The 20,857-nt window shown below is 38.6% G+C and overlaps 1 protein-coding gene across 1 annotated transcript in view; it reads right to left on the bottom strand.

The window, feature by feature from the left end:
• PCSK5 (proprotein convertase subtilisin/kexin type 5) overlaps positions 1-20,857 on the bottom strand; it is a gene marked incomplete at its 5' end in the record, with an annotated part of 194,028 nt that overhangs the window by 142,798 nt on the left and 30,373 nt on the right. The window contains one exon of the mRNA XM_080362313.1: positions 1,959-2,072. Within this exon, the coding sequence (XP_080218439.1) occupies positions 1,959-2,072 (114 nt within the window). The remainder of the gene's footprint in view (positions 1-1,958; positions 2,073-20,857) is intronic.

The following is a 20,857-nucleotide window of genomic DNA, read 5'->3' on the forward strand; positions in this document are numbered from 1 at the left end:
CAGAGGCAACTGCTAGAAGCATCTACTGTCACAAAAAAACCCCCACCAATCTAGTTCTAGCTATGGTGGCACTAAAAACCTTGTATACAAATGTAGGGACACAAAGGAAAAATTACATAAGCTATCCTACACCATATATAGTGGGTTTTCACTTGACTACTTTTATTCTCTTGAAATTTGGCTTCTCTCTCTTTAGTCTAACATAGAGCTTAAAGTCTGTAGCAATAACAGCAGACTAACTAAAGGTAAATCACTGCTATTTTCTAGTTTCAATTGAAATGCTGAAATAAATTTTTTAAAAAAATAAGAACTGACAGGGCACAGTACCATGATCTACCACCATTTATTGGAATCTGTCACCTTATTAACATATTTATAGGATAGGCAGACTGAATAAACATACATATTAGAGGAGACAGGCAAGTGTACTCATTTCAATAAACTGGGAAAAAGACCTGCCATCATCCCATGACCCAAAATAATACAGCTTTCACAAACAACTGATAAAGAACTAAGTTTTGGATAAAAGCTGTTTTCAAAGTGAACAATGAACTGCTAAAAAAACCCTTAACTTCATCAACCCGGTACTGCAATGAAACATAGATGAAAGAGTTTTCTACTGTATAAGGAGAGTTACTGCCTGAAAGACACATCTCTAACAGCTCAGCAAAAGTAATATGGAGTATTTTTTAGCAGAAAAGAAGAATCAATAGTACAGTTCTTTAACAAAAATAAAACAAATTTTAAAATTAAAGTTATTACTTAGCCTTTCATTAAAACACAAGAATTCAGGAAACTGAGTAGCAAAGCTACTAGACTTTCTGACTGATGACATGCTCACATGATATATATGTGAAGATAAGCACTTCTGACTGACTTTATGAACAGCAACTGTTTAATGTTGGTTACAAATTATGACATTTTTTGGTTATCAATGTATGCAGCAATGAATTATAATACAAGCCAGAATGAAATGAATAAAATGTTTAAAATATTTTTAAAGCTTTGTTAGGACAATCTTTTTTCTACTAAATACTAAATTAAGGCTTTGAAAGTAAGAAAGTACCTGAAAAGACAGTATCTACTTACAGGAAAATTATCATATATATTGCTGCCAGAAAGACATGTTCTCCTCCCTGTCTGAAGCTATTCAATCTATCATGTCATAAAACCTTCTGAGTGTCTTACTGTCAGCAACTTAGGTGACGTAGTGAGAAGACAACATGTAGGAATTTAGAACTACATCAACAAGACAATAGAGAAAAAAAGCAAGTCTTTTATCAGACAAAATAAAGACATGTCACCTGTAGTCAACTGCCTACTAGATACAACTTTTCATTTGCACCTTCCTGGGAAAAACAAGAATATTTTAAAAAATACTGTGAATACAGAGGTTTCACTCCAGGTTTTAACTGTGACTTTTAGTTTACAAAAAAAAAAAAAAAAATTGCTCAGAAAACACGCAACTCGTCAGATAGGAAACAGCATGAACAATTTATTTCAACAACACTGTTGTTCATTTCTAAAAAGACTGTAACAATAACACCGGTCAGTGTTTGTGGCTCTATTCTCATCTTTCAGGACACAAGATATTTTTATCACATTGATGTTGTAGACAGTGAATTAGGCCCGTGGAAAACCAGCAGTTTCACTGCTCTCACAGATTGTGGCTAAGTTCCTTCCCTTTTCATTATGGAAAGTTTATGCTCTAATAAGTAATTCCCAAGACATTTTGCAATAGGAAGCATTCATGAATGAATGCATTAATAAATGTTTCCTATTGCAGAGCCCACTGGGAATTCTTTAAAATACTTGTAAGCAGTTTACAGACCTTCATTAGGTACATAAAGAAGCAAAATTTGCTTCTTGTGAACATACTATTTGCCTCTTTTTAAAACATCACAGCAGACAATGAAACACTAGCATGAAACAGAGCCAATGACGCTATATGTACTCACCATGTACCACATGCTTGGCCACTTGGGATCATTGAAATAAGTGGATTGGGTACCACCAGGTTTATAATCCCTCTTTATCCTTCTTTTAACCACCTGCTGTTGTATCCACTCCACCTGCCAATCAGGAAAACATATGGTAAGTGTTAGGGTTCCATAGAGATTATCAAGAAATGTGTGAAATCTTGGTAAGTTTCCCATTACCATAGCCTAAGACATATTTCATGTTAAAGAGTTCATTTTGACAGTGGGAATGCACAGCTCACCTTGGCATACAGTTTGCTAAGGAATACGTCCAATTTAGTTAGTGTTAGAAATCTTTTTGAACAACTACTTAAATCTTCTGCTAGAAGGACTTCTTTGACTATCATCCTTTGAATGCCATTATTTTATTATTTGTCATTATTAGACTAGTGCTTCTTTTGAATTTATAAGACCAGTTACTTTTACAAAATAAAGTAGTTTATTACAATGAGAAAACAATTAATTTTCTGAAGGGGGTGTGTGTTTTGGTTTCTTTTAAAAAATATTTATTTAAATCTATTCCAGAAAAATAAACAAACAAACAAACAAACAAAACCATTAAGGAAGTACTCAAATGTCTTGCTTAACCAGTATCTAAATCACCTTTACCACTTGGAGTGAAAAAGTGAACAAACAAACAAACTCAAACAAACAAACTAAACTACATTTTTAGCAAAGTGGCTCTTTGTCAAGATTCTCTCAGCCAGACACCCTGGAACTTTATACTAAGTTCTCCCCAGGGAGAAGCAGCTGGCTACTGAGCAACAGGTCAAATTGCAAAAACAAAAGAGAGCTTGAAATAGGAAAATAGATAAATGGTTAAAAATATAATTCTGAATGCTATATTCTTGTTGGTCTGACACCTCTTCAAAGATTCATGACACATCTAGAAAGGGCAATACCAAAAGTGACATCAAGCTTAGAACAGACAGGGCCCTGCAGTCATTTCTGCATTAGCTATTCTAAATGGGAGCTAGTTTCTATAAATGCAAATAATATAAACTATCCCCAGAGAAACCCAGGTTATATTTACACACATCTAGCTTCCTTGGCAGCTCGTATTTCTGCTGAACTGTTCCATGGGATAAATGATAAAAATTCAATTCTCCTCTCCCTAAGCAAGACAGCAATTTCCTCCTATCAGCCAACTCTGCACCTTCTATTTGTGCTGTTTATGAATATCTGTGGATGCACGCAAACATACAAGCATTCAAAAGAAGTTTACTTTCAGGTCATGTATTTCTTTGTCACTTGTCAGTGACAAAGGCTGATTTGTCTGCTCTGCATCCACAACTCAGTCTCAAATCCTTAAACAGACATAGTCCATTGACATTAATAGAAATTTTGCTTGAGAATCATGCCGTGCCTACCTCTGCCACCTCCGCCATAACACTCTGGCCTCTACTTCTTAGTCAGATGAAAATACAGGAAGGTAACCCTGAATTCAATACAGAAGGATTCCTAGGACACTCCTTACGGAAGCTGCCAAGCTTTCATACTTTCCTTTATAAAGAAGAAATGAATTTTTACCCTTCCCAATAACTAACTTCAGGGTCAAGAGTATTCTTCTAGAGGAGAAATTATGCAGTTTAAGAATACAGACTATCAGGTGGTGTTCATACTGAAATCAATTTCTCAGTTAAATGTTCTAGTAACAGTCATAAATCCCTTTCTGTTTCTAGGAGAACCAAGAAATTGGATACTGTGCCTTTCTCTCCTGATTACTTTGCTCCTCTTTCAGCTCACGCTAAAATCCATCTTGGTTGATGCCCTCTTGAGAATTTAAGAGCTGACTGCCCCCCCCCCCACCCCCGATCTTACACAATCCAGAGGTCTCTTCAGCAGGACCAGACAGCTAATCAGTCGTAGGCACTGTTCTGGTTTCAGCTGGGATAAAGTTGATTTTCTTCCTACTAGTGAGTATACTGGTAGGTTTTGGAATTGGAATGAGAATAATGTTGATAATACACAGGTGTTTTGGTTGTTGCCCAGTAGTCCAGGACTTTCCAGTGTCTCACACTCTGCCAGGTGCACAAGGAGCTGGGAGGGGACATGGCTGGGACAGCTGACCCAGACTGGCCAATGAGATATTCCACACCTTCTGATGTCATGTTCAGTAGAAAAGCTGGGGGAAGAAGAAGGAAGGGAGCGGGATGTTTGGGGTGATGTTTATCTTCTCAAGTAGCCATTACACCTGATGGAGCCCTGCTGTCCTGGAGACGGGTGATCACCTGCCTGCCCATTGGAAACTGTGAATGAATTCCGTGTTTTGCTTTACTCATGTGAACAGCTTTTGCTTTACCTATTAAACTGTGTTTATTTCAACCCATGAGTTTTCTCAGTTTTACTCCTCTGATTCTCTCCCCGACCCCACTGGGAGGGAATAAGCGAGCGGCTGTGTGAGGCTTAGTTGCCAGTTGAGGCTAGACCAAAACAGGAGCCATTTGATGTAACAAAGTCTAGAGGCATCTAAGGTGCTCAGAGAGTATCTGGACAAAGGCCAAAGGAGGGGGAGTCAAAAGACTTTAGTAAGCACTAATCCTTATGGCTGTTTTAAAGCGAAATCAACAACCTATTAACTAGATCTCTCCTCCACAAAACAGGCTGATTAATAACTGACTTATAATGGACCCTACTGCAGGAAGGAGTTACAAATGTCTACCACCAACACAATGTCAGGATCTGATAGTGTTGTAAAAGTTTCCACAAATCAAAAACAATGAGATAAACACAACAGAAGAAGATTAAACTACCACTGCTACCTCTGATTTAGATGCATGAAAATTAATGGAAGATAGCAGTCACCAACACTACTGTTGCCTAGAGGAGCTGTAAATCAGAAACGCAGCACATCTAGTTTGACTTGTGCACATCAAGGCTCCTGTAAGAACTACCAATAGCAAATGTGAGAACTTTTTGAAAAACAATTTTATTTTGTAAATGAAGCCAGAGGAGCATGAAATATTCCAGGAGCCTGTGCAACACACAAGTTTAAGCAGAACTTCAACAACCTAATACCATTTTATATGGATAAATGAGAGCAGTTTTCCTGACAAGACAAATTGCACAACTCTTTACTGTTCACTGTGAAAATGTTTACTTCACTTATTTACTGCCTATTCAGCTGCAAATATCTGCTGACCATTAAAAATATTGAAATATAAAGGCAGCATAGTACTTGTGATGACTGATACATGTATACACTGATGCCTTAAAAAAACCCGAATTAATTCCTGTTTTCTGTTTCCTTTATTCCAGACAACATTATTGAGAACACTTATCAGAGAGTTCTTTAGTCCAAGCAATCATAAACATTGTCTCACTGCACAGTTCCAGTTTATTGGAACAATCATTTAACACACGAAGAATTTTGTATATATGCAGGTATTCATATACATGCATATATTTGTACAAGAGCTAGTATCAACTGAGTTAATCCGCAAGCCTGTGGTATGGTAGATGTTTAGATTTTTGTGAGGTATGTTTAAATATTTTTCTGTATCTTATCTATTGTCTTTTAACCAAAAAAGTAACTGTATTTCAGATTAGATACCTGTTGCAGGGCCTGTGGCTATTACATGATGAATATTGTCCGTAATTATTTCCTCAATTGCTAGCAAAGTTAGGGAAAATACATGAAAGAGTAATTTTGTAGAAGGGCTGTGCAGCTTGCATGATCAGACCCAAAGCCAAAAAAGAAAACATAAATTCTTGTCTTCCATAAGACCTAATGACCATTTTATCTATACATAAAATTACTATCAGTAGCCATTTGATTTCATGTAACTACAGAGGGGGGCAAATGGCAGGTTTGCTAGAGTATGTATATGGGAAGATAGTGCAGGTAGCTCTCTAATGGTGGAATAGAACTTAATGATGTTCCCACAGGCTCACCTCTCAAGCCTGTCAAGATCCCTCTGGATGGCAACCCTTCCCTCCAGCACATCTACTGTACCACACAGCTTGGTGTCACGGGCAAACTTGCAGAGGTTGCACTGCTTCCCACTGTCCATGTCACAAAGATGTTAAACAGCACCAGTTCCAGCCTCTGAGGAATGCTACTCATCACTGGTCTCCACTTGGACATTGAGCCATTGACCACAACACTTTGAGTGCAAGCATCCAGCCAGTTCTTTGTTCACTGAGTGGTTCAGCCATCAAATCCATGTCTCTCCAATTTAGAGACAAGAATGTTGTGTGGAACAGTACTAAATGCTTTGCATAAATCCAGGTAGATGCCATCAGTTGCTCTTCCTTTATCCACTGATGCTGTAACATCAATGTAGAAGGCCACCAGATTTGTCAGGCATGATTTGCCCTTAGTGAAGTCAAAATGACCATTCCCAGTTAAAAACAAGACCAATTCTCTTTTAGTGAATTTTTCTTTCAGCTAAGTTCTAAATAACTGTATTTTTCTGAATTTAGCTACATGTTTTCAGACACTGTGCTCTGAAACTGATAAGAGTGACCAATGGAATGCAGAAGAAGCTCATGTTTAGATTTATTACTATAACAGCCAAGAATTCTGATAAGATTTCATGTGTTCCATAAGTGAGAGGGGCGTGTTTGCAAGGACGGGCAGACAGAACAGGTGTCTAAAACTGACCAACTAAGTATTCTATCCAATATGCGTCATATACCCTATAAAAGAGGGAGATCACAAGGATCTCACTCTCTTTGACCATGGCCAGCATCTGAAAAGGACCCTGCCTGTCATCCCTGCAATCCAAAGTATGAGACTCTGCATCCCTGAATCCAGTTCTGGTTTGCTGTCAAGTCCCACACAGGACTTCTGGGTGCCTGCCCTGCAGCTGCTGGAGCCTCACCAGCTCCCAGAATCGCCATGGGAGGGGGGAAACGGGCAAACCTGCTTTACCCTGGGATACTCAAGATTGGTTTTGTATATTTTGTATATTCTCTCTATTTACTAGTAGCCTTAGTAAAGCCTTTTAAAACTGTTTGAACTTGCAAAATGTCTCTTCATCCCTCCTTATCTTTCTTATGCGGGGTGGGTGAGGGGCTGACAGAGAGCACCTGCCACAGTTTATTATCGCCTTGCAATTAAACCTTGACATGACTGTACACTGCTACAAAGGAGACAGTGTAGGATGCTAGACAGAGTAACCTAAAACATTGCAACACACCTGATCATATTCGTGATTACAGCCTTATCTGGAAGATTTTTAGCAAACATCTTATGTTGTGATCTGCTTACAAATTGTTGTTTTTTTTTTTTCTGAGGATGTACTGATACAGCCATCTAGAATATAATTAAAAACATTACAGAAGGACAAAGTTCTCATCTGAGAAGCCAGTCCATAAAATTTAATTTACAGAAAATATCACGGCAATATAAATAGAATAGCTCACTACACTAAACCATGTAGTTTGGGGATTTTATCTAATAAGTGAACAACAAAACTTGCCAGTATTTTTCAGTGTAGGTTAAATTGTACAATCACTGGACTATTAATGAACACAAGGTCAAGACTCAGCAGTTATTTTAGTATTCTGACATATATTTCCTTTGAGTATTTTATGGGTATTTATCCATACATGACTCTCAAATGCCTGGTATATCTTGAATTTGTTTGATTCTGTACGAAAAGAGCTCATTTGTTTAAAAATATTTTCTTTTAAAAAGTGTCCACACTTTCTAAACCAAAGGCCTTGAAGGAAAACCTCTGTAGTAATCAATTAAACAGATTCCCATTTCTTACTAAAACGAGACTCTATGCAAACAATGAGGTTCATTTTAACATTTCCATAGGCACACTTACTGAGGTGGAACAGTGCACATTTTTCCATCAACTTCAGCTTTGAAAGTTTCATTTCCTAAATGTCTAGAAATCAAAGCCAAGCCAGATTGGATACCAGACTATTTTTAAAAAATCATAATTTCCAGTTCCCTCACTTCAGCATTAACAGGGTTGTTCTGTGCATGATGCAGCTCTTCTTCACAGACCTGCATGAAACAGTGCTACGGTACAAAAGCTTCTCTGAGCTAATTCAAGCATACCACTCTTTTATACTCTTTAACTGCTAAAAATCATAATGAAATGTTATCTCTGTGTGAAATAAAACTACTTTCTACTGTTTTCGCTCTCATTAATTCAGTAGGGTTATTGGTAAAGGAGTCACAGGTAAGACAGACCTCTTCCAGTGTAATAAACTGTCCAAAAAAAGGTTTGGAAAATGGAAAAAGAAAAATTAACATGCTGAAAAAAATAATCCAGTAATGTCTCAAAACAGTGTGATTTTTAATACACAAACACTAAACAGTCTTGTGAAAAAGTACTTTTTCAAATATATAATGAGAGAGTCTACTTGAACGAATATTTTCTAATTGATTAAAAATGTGTTGAGTATGTGAAAACACCATTAGTATTAAGCAGAAGTTACAGGCAAGCTGAATGTGTAATCCTTTCCATTTTGGGGAAAGCATGCATGGGGAGAAAAAAGACCCTAACACTGAACTAGGTTATACATTTCATACCAGAATCTATGATTTTTATGCCGAGGAATTAAACATCAAGGTGTGGATCTTCAGACTGTGATGAAGAGTTCTTGAAATGTGCCACTCCCAAATGTAATCATGGCTCTATCCCTTGTACTGCCATCCTTCACCTCAATCTGTCCTATGCCTGTAAGAAGAAATTAGAAATTCCTGCTCAGATAACAAGAAAGATAGCAAGAAAGATAACAAGAAAGCAGATGCCAGAGGAACACTATAGATTAAGAGGAAAGTGAGAGAAAACTCAGATAGGGGACATGGAAAGTATTGCCAAGCAAGCAGTGAATCTGTATAGAAGCAGGACAGGTGAGCAAAAGGGGCAATGTCCATCATGTAGAAAGCTGGCACTAGACAGCATTGCAGCACTTTTACTTGGAGTTTGTCTATGGGGAATTGCTGTGGGCGAGCATCCTCCCTCCCCATGGGAATGGTCTCACATTGCACCTGGCAAACTTCATACTTCATTTGCCTGAAGACTCTCAATGCTCACATGCATGAGAGTTCTGATAGACCTGGCTGGAAAAGGACTGGAATGAGGCTGGCCCTCTCAGGGACATGAGACTGTGCTTGGCCCAGAAATGGCCATAGCAGAAAAACTGTTCTTACAGTTCCTGCTCTAGATGGAAGGGACACCATCCAGAGGAACCTTTACAGGCTTGAGAAGCAGGCCCATGCAAACCTCTTGAAGTTCAGGAAGGCCAAGTGTAAGGTTCTGCACCTAAATCAGGGCAATCCCAGAGTTACAGGCTGGGTGATGAGTACAATGAGAGCAGTTCTGCAGAGAAGCATGTGGAGTATCGTGGATGCAAAACTAAGTATGGGCTAGCAGTGTGTACTTGCAGCCCAGAAGGCAAATTGTATCTCGGGCTGCACCAAAAGTGTAACCAGCAGGTCAAGGGAGGTGATTCTGTCTTTCTACTCTGTTCTCATGAGACCCCACCTGAAGTCCCGTGTTCAGTTCTGAGAGCCCTACCACAAGAAAGACATGGTACTGTTGGAGCAAGTCCAGAGGAGGGCCCTGACAATGATCGGAGGGATGGATCACCTCCCACAGGAAGTCAGGCTGAGAGAGTTGGGGTTGTTTAGGCTAGGAAGGAGAAGACTTCAGGGAGACCTTAGAGCAGCCTTCTGGCACCCAAAGGGAGCTTACAGGAAAGACAGAGATGGGCTCTTTATCACAGAGTATAGTGAAAGGATGAGGGGTAACAGCTTTGAACTTAAAGAGTGTAGATTTAGATTGGATACTGCGAAGAAATTCTTTACTGCAAGGGCAGTGAGCCACTAGAACCTGTTGCCCAGAGAAGCTGTAGATGCCCCATCCCTGGAAGTGTTCAAGGCCAGGATGGATGAGTCCTGGAGCAATCTGGTCTAGTAGTGGTTGAAACTAGGTGGTTCTTAAGGTCCCTTCCAACACAAACTGTTCTACGACTCTATGATTCTAACAAAACCAGTATGTACCCTAGCTGTCCCATCATGAGAATTTCTGTGACCAAGTTCTACTTAATTATATAATTTGACAACACTCTCCTTTTGTATTTCACATTGTAATGAAAATAAAAAGTAAATACATTTAGGATTAAAGTTCATAGGAGGATATACCAATATCCAAGGGCCATGTCCTGGTTACTGAACAACTGAGACCCAAGCAATTATGCAGGAATGTGAGAGGGCTAACTAAAATTGTTGGCACACCTTCTGCTGTTCATGTTCAGAATCACAAAGGTGAGACCCCCCAAAAGTTGCACTATTCAGCTTAAGAAGAATTTTGAGGGTTTTTAAAAAATTATGATTAAACACCAAGCTCTTTTACTAACATATCAGTATTCTCTGACTAGCAGCAGCCAGTTTGCACCATAAAAATACATTAAGACAGTTAGATAAAGTATCTGTTGACATAGGTCAAGAAAGAGCATGGAAAATTATTGCAGATAACATTTCACAAACTGTAGGGGTCTAAAGTTGGATAAAAATGTCAATGAATCCAGCAGTGCTATGCGATACATTCTTGCTGATCGACAAGGTGCTTCTTCAGCAAGGGTCAATGACATCAATGACATCAACAATCAAAGCAGTTGACATAATTATGCTACACATTCTGAAAAATAACAAGATAAAAAAAAAGAAACAGATGTTATGACAGGCTCGGGAGAGAAAAGAAAAGCAGAGGAGGAGAGAAGGCAGCAGAGGATCCTTGAAATTACCACTTAAGCCCAAAGAAACACATCCTGCACAACAGCAGGGCAAGCTACTGCAGTCTCACCCATGGAACAAAGCTGAAATTCAATGCACATTTTTCCATCTCATAGCCACAAAAAAGCTAGTCAGTCCTGATATGAATTAAGTGGTTTCCACCTACTTTACTACATACAAGTAAGCCATTGTAGCACTACAGCCATACTTCCATATTCGTGAGGTACAATGAACCACAGTTGTGCATTTTAACACACCCAAAACTTCCTTTGCCTTTCCTCTGCACCCTTCCCACCCCCAGAGCTCAGAGCTCTTCACAAATATCAGTATGTATCAGCCTGTAACTGTTCATAGCAGCAAAGTCTTCTTCCTGCTTTAGGTGCAAGAATGTAGCAGAATAAGTTGGGAAGAGAGAAGGGCAAAGACCAGCTAGTGGTGGAGATGCACAATCTCTCTCAAGGCAGATTTTTAGCAGCCAGAACTGCTAGGAAGGACAAGCATCACACCAAAAACCTGGAGAAGCTCAGCGTGTCTGCTGTTGGCCAGAATTCAAGTCCCACTGGAAAAGCAGGGAACAATAAAAGGCAAAAAGATCCACATTTTCTCTCCTTGGGGAAGCCTCAGCAGGTTTCCTATTCATAGGTGCGACTGTAGTATCTGCTGAGTGAACGTGGCCATGGCCCCGGCCCAACCTCTCCCCTTGTGCACTGTACCACAGCAGACCACAGAGAAGACTAAAATTACAGGATGAAAATTACACAGCAGTTTGTGGCAGAGCTGAGAACAAGTTCCAGGGAGCCTGGGCTCCTGCCTGGTGGCTTCCACCAGCACCAGCCACAGCTGTCGTAGGCAAAGTGTGTCTCAAGCAGCTGGAGATTTTTCCCTTCCTCAGATCTGAAGTTCCCTAATCATCTCAGATGCTCTGGTTCAGCTTCTAAAATAACTCATCCTTGGAAAAGTGAGGAAAAATCTTTGCTGCACCAGCTTAAAAGCAGCTCTTATGTTTACACAAGGTACTTTGTCATTTTTAGCCACAGGTCATACAACTCACCTAACAACTCAAGAGCTACAAGACAATACGATTTAAAAAAGAAGACCTCTAACTGATAGGTCTATTTGGTACAATAGCTAAAGCTTTGCTCACATCGTTACATACAACATTAGTATATCTAGTCTTGGGAGAGTATAATCATCTAGAATTTCAATACACCATAAGGATTAGTATTAGTATCACTCTGAATGCGAGTTGATATGTTGTAACTCTATCTAACCCAGGCCTAACATTGCATCTTCTTAATAAACTGAAATGCTGATGCTAAACCCAGTATCCACAAGGGGATAAAACTTTAAGCTCTCCAAACTTAATTAGCTTTGGAGTCCAACATCTGGCAGTTGAAATATCTTGGGGTTTATGTTTATATTACTGTAGCAATGATGATATATGTTAAAAAAAAAACCTGTAGAAATTTCTGATAGATTTTTTTTCTTTCCTGAGGCTAGTCCTACAATCCTTGTCATAAATCATTTAAGTCCTTCAGACATCTGCACATGCTAATTTAAGATAGCCTTAAATCATTTACTAAATGACTTCTTAGGAAGATAAATCTCCCCATGGGATCAAATTCAAATGTCAAAAATACCAGTGTAATTCCAAAGGTGTTGATTCAGTCAAGGGTTTGTCCTGGCTTCTATTACCACAGACATCCACAACAGTTCAGCAAATCCACTGAGAAACAGAGAGACAGTAAAAGTATTCCATAATGAAATTACATATAATATCCAACTGTGATATACTGGTCTTGCCAAAACAAATACTTCTCCTGAGTAGTCTCTTCATCAATGAAAAACTCCTTGAAATTGTCCTTACACAATATTGTTCATCTCTACAAAGGAAGAAATTACCACCTACTATTCAGTGTATTTCCAGCACTTTTGCTTAATGATGCTTTGCCAACAAGGATATCTTTGACATAAATCTACCATGGAAAAAATCAGTCACAAACCATATACTAAATATAAAATCAAGCAGTTTTCTGATCAGAGTACTTTAAACCACACGAAAAGTTTATCCTATTTGCGTTTTCATGACTGGATCTGTGTCGCTACTGTTCAGAATATCCGTAATCATAAATAAGGATCAATATTTTTTTTCCAAACCTACCCTGATTTCATATACTTAGAAGTAGGTATTGAAAATTCAGAATTGATCCAAAGTGCTTATATCAAGCTTCAGTTTTAGAGGTTTGAATTCTCCAAAATAATTGGGTTTTGCTCTTTATAGAAGTATCAGTAACATATTTTACACCACCTATTTCACTAGTTCTTTAGCATTTCAGATGCATTTGTAGCACAAATTTATAAATATTCCTATTTCTTTCATGATAAGCATGTTTGTCTCCAATCTATCACTTCAAATCAAGAGAGAAGAATCTTAACATTGTCTCCTCTGGTACAAGCTGTATTGAAAACAAACAAGCAAACAAACAAAACCAGAAAACGGAAACATCCTTTGTCCTTTCAAATCATTGCTGGTTTAATCTTGCTTTTCCTCAGCCTGTGACCCAAGCACCAGAGTACCTCTTTCTATCCTAAACTCCAGCCTCGCAGCTGTCAGTGAAGTTTGCTGCTATTAAAATATTGATTTCTGTAGCTATTAGACATCATCATCATCATCACCACCATCTGAAATAAACAGCAAAGACTTACTACCTGTGGAAGACACATACAAAGAGCCAGAAGAGACATTGCAGTCCAGCTTCCCAGGCAAATGAGAAAGGACTGAAGTTTCTTTTCCTGCATTCAGTAGGCTGAAGAAAAGCAAATGTTTTTTTTCAACTGAAGTATTATTCCCACACCTCAGAAATTGCTGACAGTGCTTCCAGCGAGGTGGTATCTCTCAATTTCAGCAAGTCAGACCATGTAAAAGCTGGAGTGATGCTTGATTAATGAACCTTCTGGTTACTGCTTTTATTTATTTTAAAGCCTGGGCTGAAACAAGGACAACATCTCAGCTTTGCAACTCTGGGATGGTCTCTGTGCACATTCTGACATTAGAAACGTTCCAATAACAGTCACTTAGTTATGGATTCATTTCCCTGTGCTCATAATTCACAACACTCTTCATATTATACATTGAGAAAAAGAATATAAAGAGTGCTATTTCCATGGCTATCATTTAAAAGGATAGATATTTCAGCTGGGCATACTAAAGTTTTTCTGTCTCCAATAAGACCACTTTTGAGGTTGCAGTGTGGTATAATCTTTATAAGGTATTTCTACTTCATCTTCTGTTGGGATAAAAGGACTTTAAAATGGCCTAATATAAATATGGTTCTTTATGTGATTACAGGCTATGAATACTCTCTGTACCAATAAAACCTTTTGTCTTCTGACCAAGACAATCTTCAAATGAGCAAACATGTATCTTCTAAAGTAAACTAATATAAACTTTGTTTGATATAATCTGGGATGTGCTACAGAAGATGTCTGCTCTTGCCAGGGAAGACATTTTAGGAGCTTCAAACCTTGTGATGGCTTTCATATACTTTCCTATTAGTACGATTATTATATATTTATTCATCTGTCCACTTCCTTTACTTGCTGATAGGAAGGACTGAAAGACAAAACTGGACTCTGGGGGATTAACAACCCACGTATTATCATCATACAACAGTTTTAAACCACCTGGCTGCATTCCCACTATTTGCCAGGATAGTGTGAAAGTCAAAAGAGAAGGTGAGAAATCTCAGTCGCTCACAAAGATGTCAGTATTAAATTTCCTAAATGCCTTCTTCAGACTACTTCATCAAAGTGTATTTAGGCTCATAAAATGACAAGCAAGTTTACCAAGTTTTTCTGCACTGAGCAGAGTTGCAAATCTCACAGATAGCTTCCTGCATACAAGACAAGGGTAGCATGTTGACACAGTGGAGACCCAGGAAAGAAGCCCAAAAATTATGAAAAGAAGAGAAAAGCAGGTCCACAAGAAAGCGGTTCTAGGAGGTGCTCCTAGCTGAGGAAACGGAAATTTATGGGCATTTACTTCACAGTGTCCAAACACATACACAGGTCATCCAATTGCTGTAGAAAAGCATTCTTCAAACTCACAGACAGTTATAGCAATGGAAAAAGGCTAGACATTTAAGCTAGATAGCCTCAGATAAAACAAAAATAGAACATCCTAAAAACTTTTGGAAACTCTCCATTGCTGGCTGTGTTTTAATTAAAATGGGAAGATTTCTAAAAGCTACTCTCTGCTTCAAATAGAAATTATGTCTGGTGAGCTGTAAGACATCTGGTCAAAGATGGTTTGCCTGGATGACCACAATGTTTCCTTTTGATCTTAAAGACCATGAGTCTATTTGGAAACTGTATTTTGGAGAAACAGTTCCTTAGGAACATGCTGGAAAACAGAAAACTCTTCAGAATTCAGAAATTCTAATTTCATTATATGTTCACACAAAGTTGTTTTAACAGCTACTGATGAAACGGTGGATTGACTCTGACTTTGGTAAATATACTTAAAAAGAACTTTTCAATTTGGATCCTTTACAAAAGCAAAGATAAACCCATATTCTAGCCTTCACATTTATTTAAAACTTCAGCATCAATTGGAGTGACAGCATTTACTGCCCCTCAAAAAAGGACAACGAAAAAATTCAAACAATAATCTAGGTTAAACACAGCTTATGTAGGCAACAGTCAACACACCAATGGATATGACTGCTTTAAGTGGATTATACAAGAAAGGATTTAGAAAGACTGTTTTATTTTACTGAAATCTTGTTTGTATTCATAAAATGCTCAGTGTGACACCAAGAGAAATACACGTCCACAGAATAAAACACATAGTACTTGCTGTGCATTTGCCATTTACAGAAGTTTTTATCCAGCTGTCAGTGTTGTCACCATTTCACAGGTAGGGTGACAGAACCACAAAAGAGAGAAGGCCACACAAATTCAAGCAGCGCAGCTGTGAACAGGCACAGCTGCTTTGCACCTCCTCGGAGCTGTTAAAACCTGCAGCTCAAAGGATGGTAGGGATCTGCTACAGTGAAACAGATCAGCCAAGAAAAATAAGTGGCTTCCCGGTGACACTGACTTCTTCAAATTAATCTAAAAGAAAGGAAGTTCTTGCACACAACAGCCTGGGCAGGGGGAAGATTCTTTTGTTTTGAGGAGGGATATTTTTCCAGCTCTCTGCCCTTGACTTTAACTACCTGTTAATAATGCTAGATATGACAAATTATCTGAGTATCATGATTTTTTGCTGTTTACGGTTTAGACTAGCTGGCTGAGATAGCAACTACTAGAATTAAACATAATTGCCTTGCTTCTTGGAAGCAGGCAGAGAGATGCATGAAAATTTTGACACATTACATCCAGAACACATGTTGCTGCCAGGAAGTTTTCTAAAAGCAAGGGGTGGGGGCTGGGGGTGTACAAAGACGTTTAATCCATTTTTCTATTAATATCCTGCACTATAACCAATATCATCAGTATCAGATGAAGCTGGATCGCCTTAGGAAATGGTGTGTAGAAGCTGTTCTGTCACATTTCTAGACAATCTGCTCTGAGATGCTCCTTTCCAAAATGTGTTTTCTTTCAATCTCTATCTCCTCATCTCTCTCCTGATATTCTGGCATTTGGCCCTGCAGGATCAGCTTCCTCCAGAATGGTGTATCTTTACCTGGTTCAAAACTAGGATCTCTCCCCTTCCTCCGCTTTCTGATATCCAGTAATTTTACAGCCCAGTAGCCAAAACAGCAATGTGCTATCTGCCACTAGCAATGCAAGCTGACTCTAATGATAGCAAAAGTACACTTAGTATAACATGAGACCATTGCAGCTGTCAGAGCTGCTGTCTTCCCTGGCAAACTCTTAGAACACAGATTAGCAACAAAAGGACTAATTTACCTTACTTTTTTTTAAACATGTCGGCACACTATCATTTTTCACCTATACACCCACTTTGCTGATAAAAACCACAGAAGCATGTACTTCTTTACTTGAATTGTAAAGAAACTAAAATGTTATTAACACTTACTAGCATCCCTGGACTAAGGATGGCCAAGCGGTTTCCCTGATAGGTCTCTGCTTTCACATGTTTTTAAGTGCTATGATGAAATAGTCATCTTACAGGTTTTAAATTCCCACCCTAAAATGCTTTTGTCATTATTAAGGCTGAGCAAACTCCTTTAGCAGCTCCTGAACTGTGAGAGGAATGTAACACTCTTTTCCTTTTTAGGCTTTTTTTTTTTTTTTTTTAATGTAGCATTTCCACCTACAAAAGAAAGCTGCAGAAGCCTGTTTGATCTGGCTGCATCTGCATTCTATGTCTCTAATTAATGGTCTTACTTTGAATCAGGATGAACACTCACATCTTGCATGGGGAAAGCCAGGTAGATGCACCATTGAAGCAAGAAAGCAACAGCCACATGTTTAGATATTCTGACAGAGAGATGCTAAAAAATTCTTATGCCAGAATGGAAATATTTTAGAGAGCATTTAGATAGCTCAAGGTACACAAGGTGAACCTAATGATGCCTAATTAAGTTAGCCACACAGCATGGTACGTATACCTTTTACACTCATCAAAAATGGCTAGAATCTCGACTAGTCCCTGCTCAAATCAATTGCCAGCTGAAGATTCCCATAGCATGCTGCACCATACTGGAGTACATGCTGCCTAAATAGCTTCTCCAACATTTACCTCCATGATTGTGACGCTGAAGTGTCCTCTGATGCAACAATGGGTGGACAAAGGTTTTTTCCTCTCTGTTTTTGTTATTTCATTAATGTACAGTCAACTTTGCAATTAAGATATCCTGAAATATTCTAATATCGAAAGAATATAAGGTAGAAATCAAGACAAGTATTCACAACTAATTATTTATATTCTAAGCACTTCCATTTTCTAAAGTAAAATGACAAATGCTAAAGCCAATGTTAAATTTGCTGGGATTATCCTTTGCTGGGATTAGCGTTGCAGCTCTGTGTACACATACACAGGCACATCACAAGAAGAGCCAGAGGCCATGAATGCATTGCAAAGAGCGAGTTTTATTTCAGTTACCTCTCTACTGGGGGATCTCCAAAATCGTACCTGAGCTCCCAGGCAGAGGTGACACCGACGGGGACACAGGCGCTGGTCAGTTCATCCCTGCTGGAAGATCACCGGGCCTGCTGAGCTCACCTGTATTTCAAGGCTTCAGGCAGGCGCAGCCTCCCGCTCTTTCTCACAACAAAGCGGGAATCTCAGACATAGTGATAAGGTGCCTAGAGTTTCTCACAGGCCTGTGTTATCTAACACAGAGGTTCTACTCATCAAGCACACAGGATCAGTAAAACAATAAGTGTGATGTATGTGCTTTTTCTACAGACAGCTGCAAGTCACTTGCGCGTATTTACATTTAACCAACCTCTTCACCAAATCTTCCGCTATATTCCCATACAAGCTCCAATAAAGCTCTGTCTGCACAAGAAAATTATGATCATTAACAGGATAGATTTAGGCTTTAAGATACCTAAATATAGTTTTTTGTTGAGCTTCTATTAGTGACAGTGAAGGGAAAACATGTACAAAAGTATTTCCCCTAATTTGTCCTCAAATTCAATATATTTAAGAGATATGTTACTTTTTTAATCTTAAGTCTTATATTGTGAATATATTAGCACTGTATAACACTCACTTTCAGAAATATTTGTTCCCTCTACAGTATAAGTATCCTCTGAAGGACATTCTCTCAACGATTCCTAAAAAACATTTATATGTATTTTTGAGTGTTCCTAAACAAATATCTGTGACAAGATTTAGACTACACTCACAAATATTGCCACTGATCCTAACCTCTTACTTGGTGTGTTTACTGTAAACAGAATGTATTTTAACTGCAGAACACATGCTGTGAAACAAAAGGCAAGGAGTCCTGTTTGGCATGAGCCCCAGATTGACCTGGTGCAGAGAGGTCAAAGAACATGATTTGTCAAAAGAAAAATCCACCATTTTTTAACAGCTCTAAGATAAAATCCAGCTACAATCCAGCTAATTTTTTGAAGTCTTTAAGATTTATTCTGTTCAAGACACAAGTTGATCTGTAAAATTGAGAACAGGTTACTTTTTTTTTTTCTTTTTGTTTTCTCGGTAGAGTCGGTCCCTTGCAAAGCCCCAGGCCATTGCATATATGTAGGGCCTTTTGCTTCTGGTTCTTCAAAACCAGAACACTCCAGATATATCAAACTCAAGAGACCCATTCAATCTGCCTCATTTTGAATATTCATGTCTCAGAAGATTTTAGCTACTTCTCTGAGAGATGGATGAGTCCTTGCCTGTCTCTCTAGAGTTAGCCAACATCTTTCTCATTGACCATGAAACCTGGATACCATAATAACAGTTCTACCATAATCCCTATAAACTGTTGAGTGATGGAATGGGATACCTGACACCTGGTCTGACACTGGGCTTCTGTTATGTTGTAATAACTTGCTATTAATAAAAATGGTGGAGCACTGAAGTTTTTAAAAAGCATACTACTGGTCAAAATCTTGACCCAACTACTTGCCATCCTGTGGTCTTTCCATTTCCCTGCCCGTATCACTACCAGTTTAAGAAAATAATGATATGAATATAGCAAGAGAATGCAATTCTGCTGAGTAATGTCTTTTTCATTCCTCAAACCATTTGTTACACTAATTAGGAAGTGAGCCAGTTAAAACCTCTTGACTAATCTCCAATTCCTGCCTGAAAGGTAACGGTGAGATTGTCATTGTCAAGGAGTTCTGTAAAATGACTCAGTGAGCAGAAAATGGTAATGTTCTAAAATCTAATATTTATTTTTAATGCATACACAATTAGCAATATCAAGGGGACAAAAACTCTTTGAGGCAGGCACTAACAACTGGGATAATAAAGATGAAATGGAAATATAAGTGTAGGTAATCAAACACAATAATTTATTTCAAGAAACACTTCCACATTCCCTGACAGTGGACATTTATATTTTCTAAAATTAATCACACTGAATTCCTAACGGCCATTTTTCCGCTCTTAGTAGAAAACATCAAAAGGTAATTCCACTAGGAAGCTTCAGCAATTGTTTTTTGGTTGTTTCTTTAAGTACTAATAGAAAAGTCAGCTATCTCATTAATACAGCAATAGAATTGGACATTAACAAAGCTTTTATTCTTCACAAATAAACCTCAGTCCCATTAGTGTTACAATTAACATCATTAAATATTTCTACCTACTGTAGATAAATGAAAAGAGATTACTGTTATATGACAAATTTTGCTGACTGAAGAACCTTTATCTCCTGTTACAGCAGCATTGGATTTGGCCATGTATATTCAAATGATTCGGTCTGGACATGCTCTGGATTAAGCCTTTCATCTTCAGGTTACGGTCAACCAAGGTTCAGCTTTGAGCTGATGCTGTGGTTTAACCCCAGCCAGAAACCAAGCCCTACACAGCCACTTGCTCACTTCCTCCTGGTGGAGTGGGGAGAGAATCAGAAGGGTAAAAGTGAGAAAACTCATGCAGTTTAATACATAAAGCAAAAGCCGCACATGCAAGCAAAGCATGCTGAGCATGACACCATATGGTATGGAATATCCCTTTGGTCAGTTGGGGTCAGCTGTCCCAGACGTGTCCCCTCCCAACTTCTTGTGCACCCCCAGCCCACTCACTGGTGGGGTGGTGTGGGAAGCAGAAAAGGCCTTGACTCTGTGTCAGCTCTGCCAGCAATAGCTAAAACATCCCAGTGTTATCAACACTGTTTGCAGCACAAATCCAAAACAGAGCCTCATGCTACCTATTATACTATGAAGAAAATGAACTCTATCCCAGCCAAAACCAGTACAGCTGCTTTTGTATCATGCACAGACCAAACATTGTTCCATATGCTAAAAAACGAACACCAAATTTTAGGTCGCCATTCCTCAGAACAATTAGACATTTCACCCTGCCTTCTCAAGTGTTTCAGGTATTGGTTTGGTGCAGACAAGGGAGAAACCTGCTATAAAATGCAGCTGCAATTCCACTCTGTTGTTCCTCTACTCACTGGGGCTTATCACTGTGGTTTTCATCTAGGTCTAGGTATATTGTCAACGGTAATCTAGTCCATACTGAATTACAAATGAACACAAGTCTGATGCAGCTTTAGCATGGCAAAATTAT

The sequence above is a fragment of the Nesoenas mayeri genome, assembly GCF_963082525.1.
Source record: "Nesoenas mayeri genome assembly, chromosome: Z".
Classification (NCBI taxonomy): Eukaryota; Metazoa; Chordata; class Aves; order Columbiformes; family Columbidae; genus Nesoenas; species Nesoenas mayeri.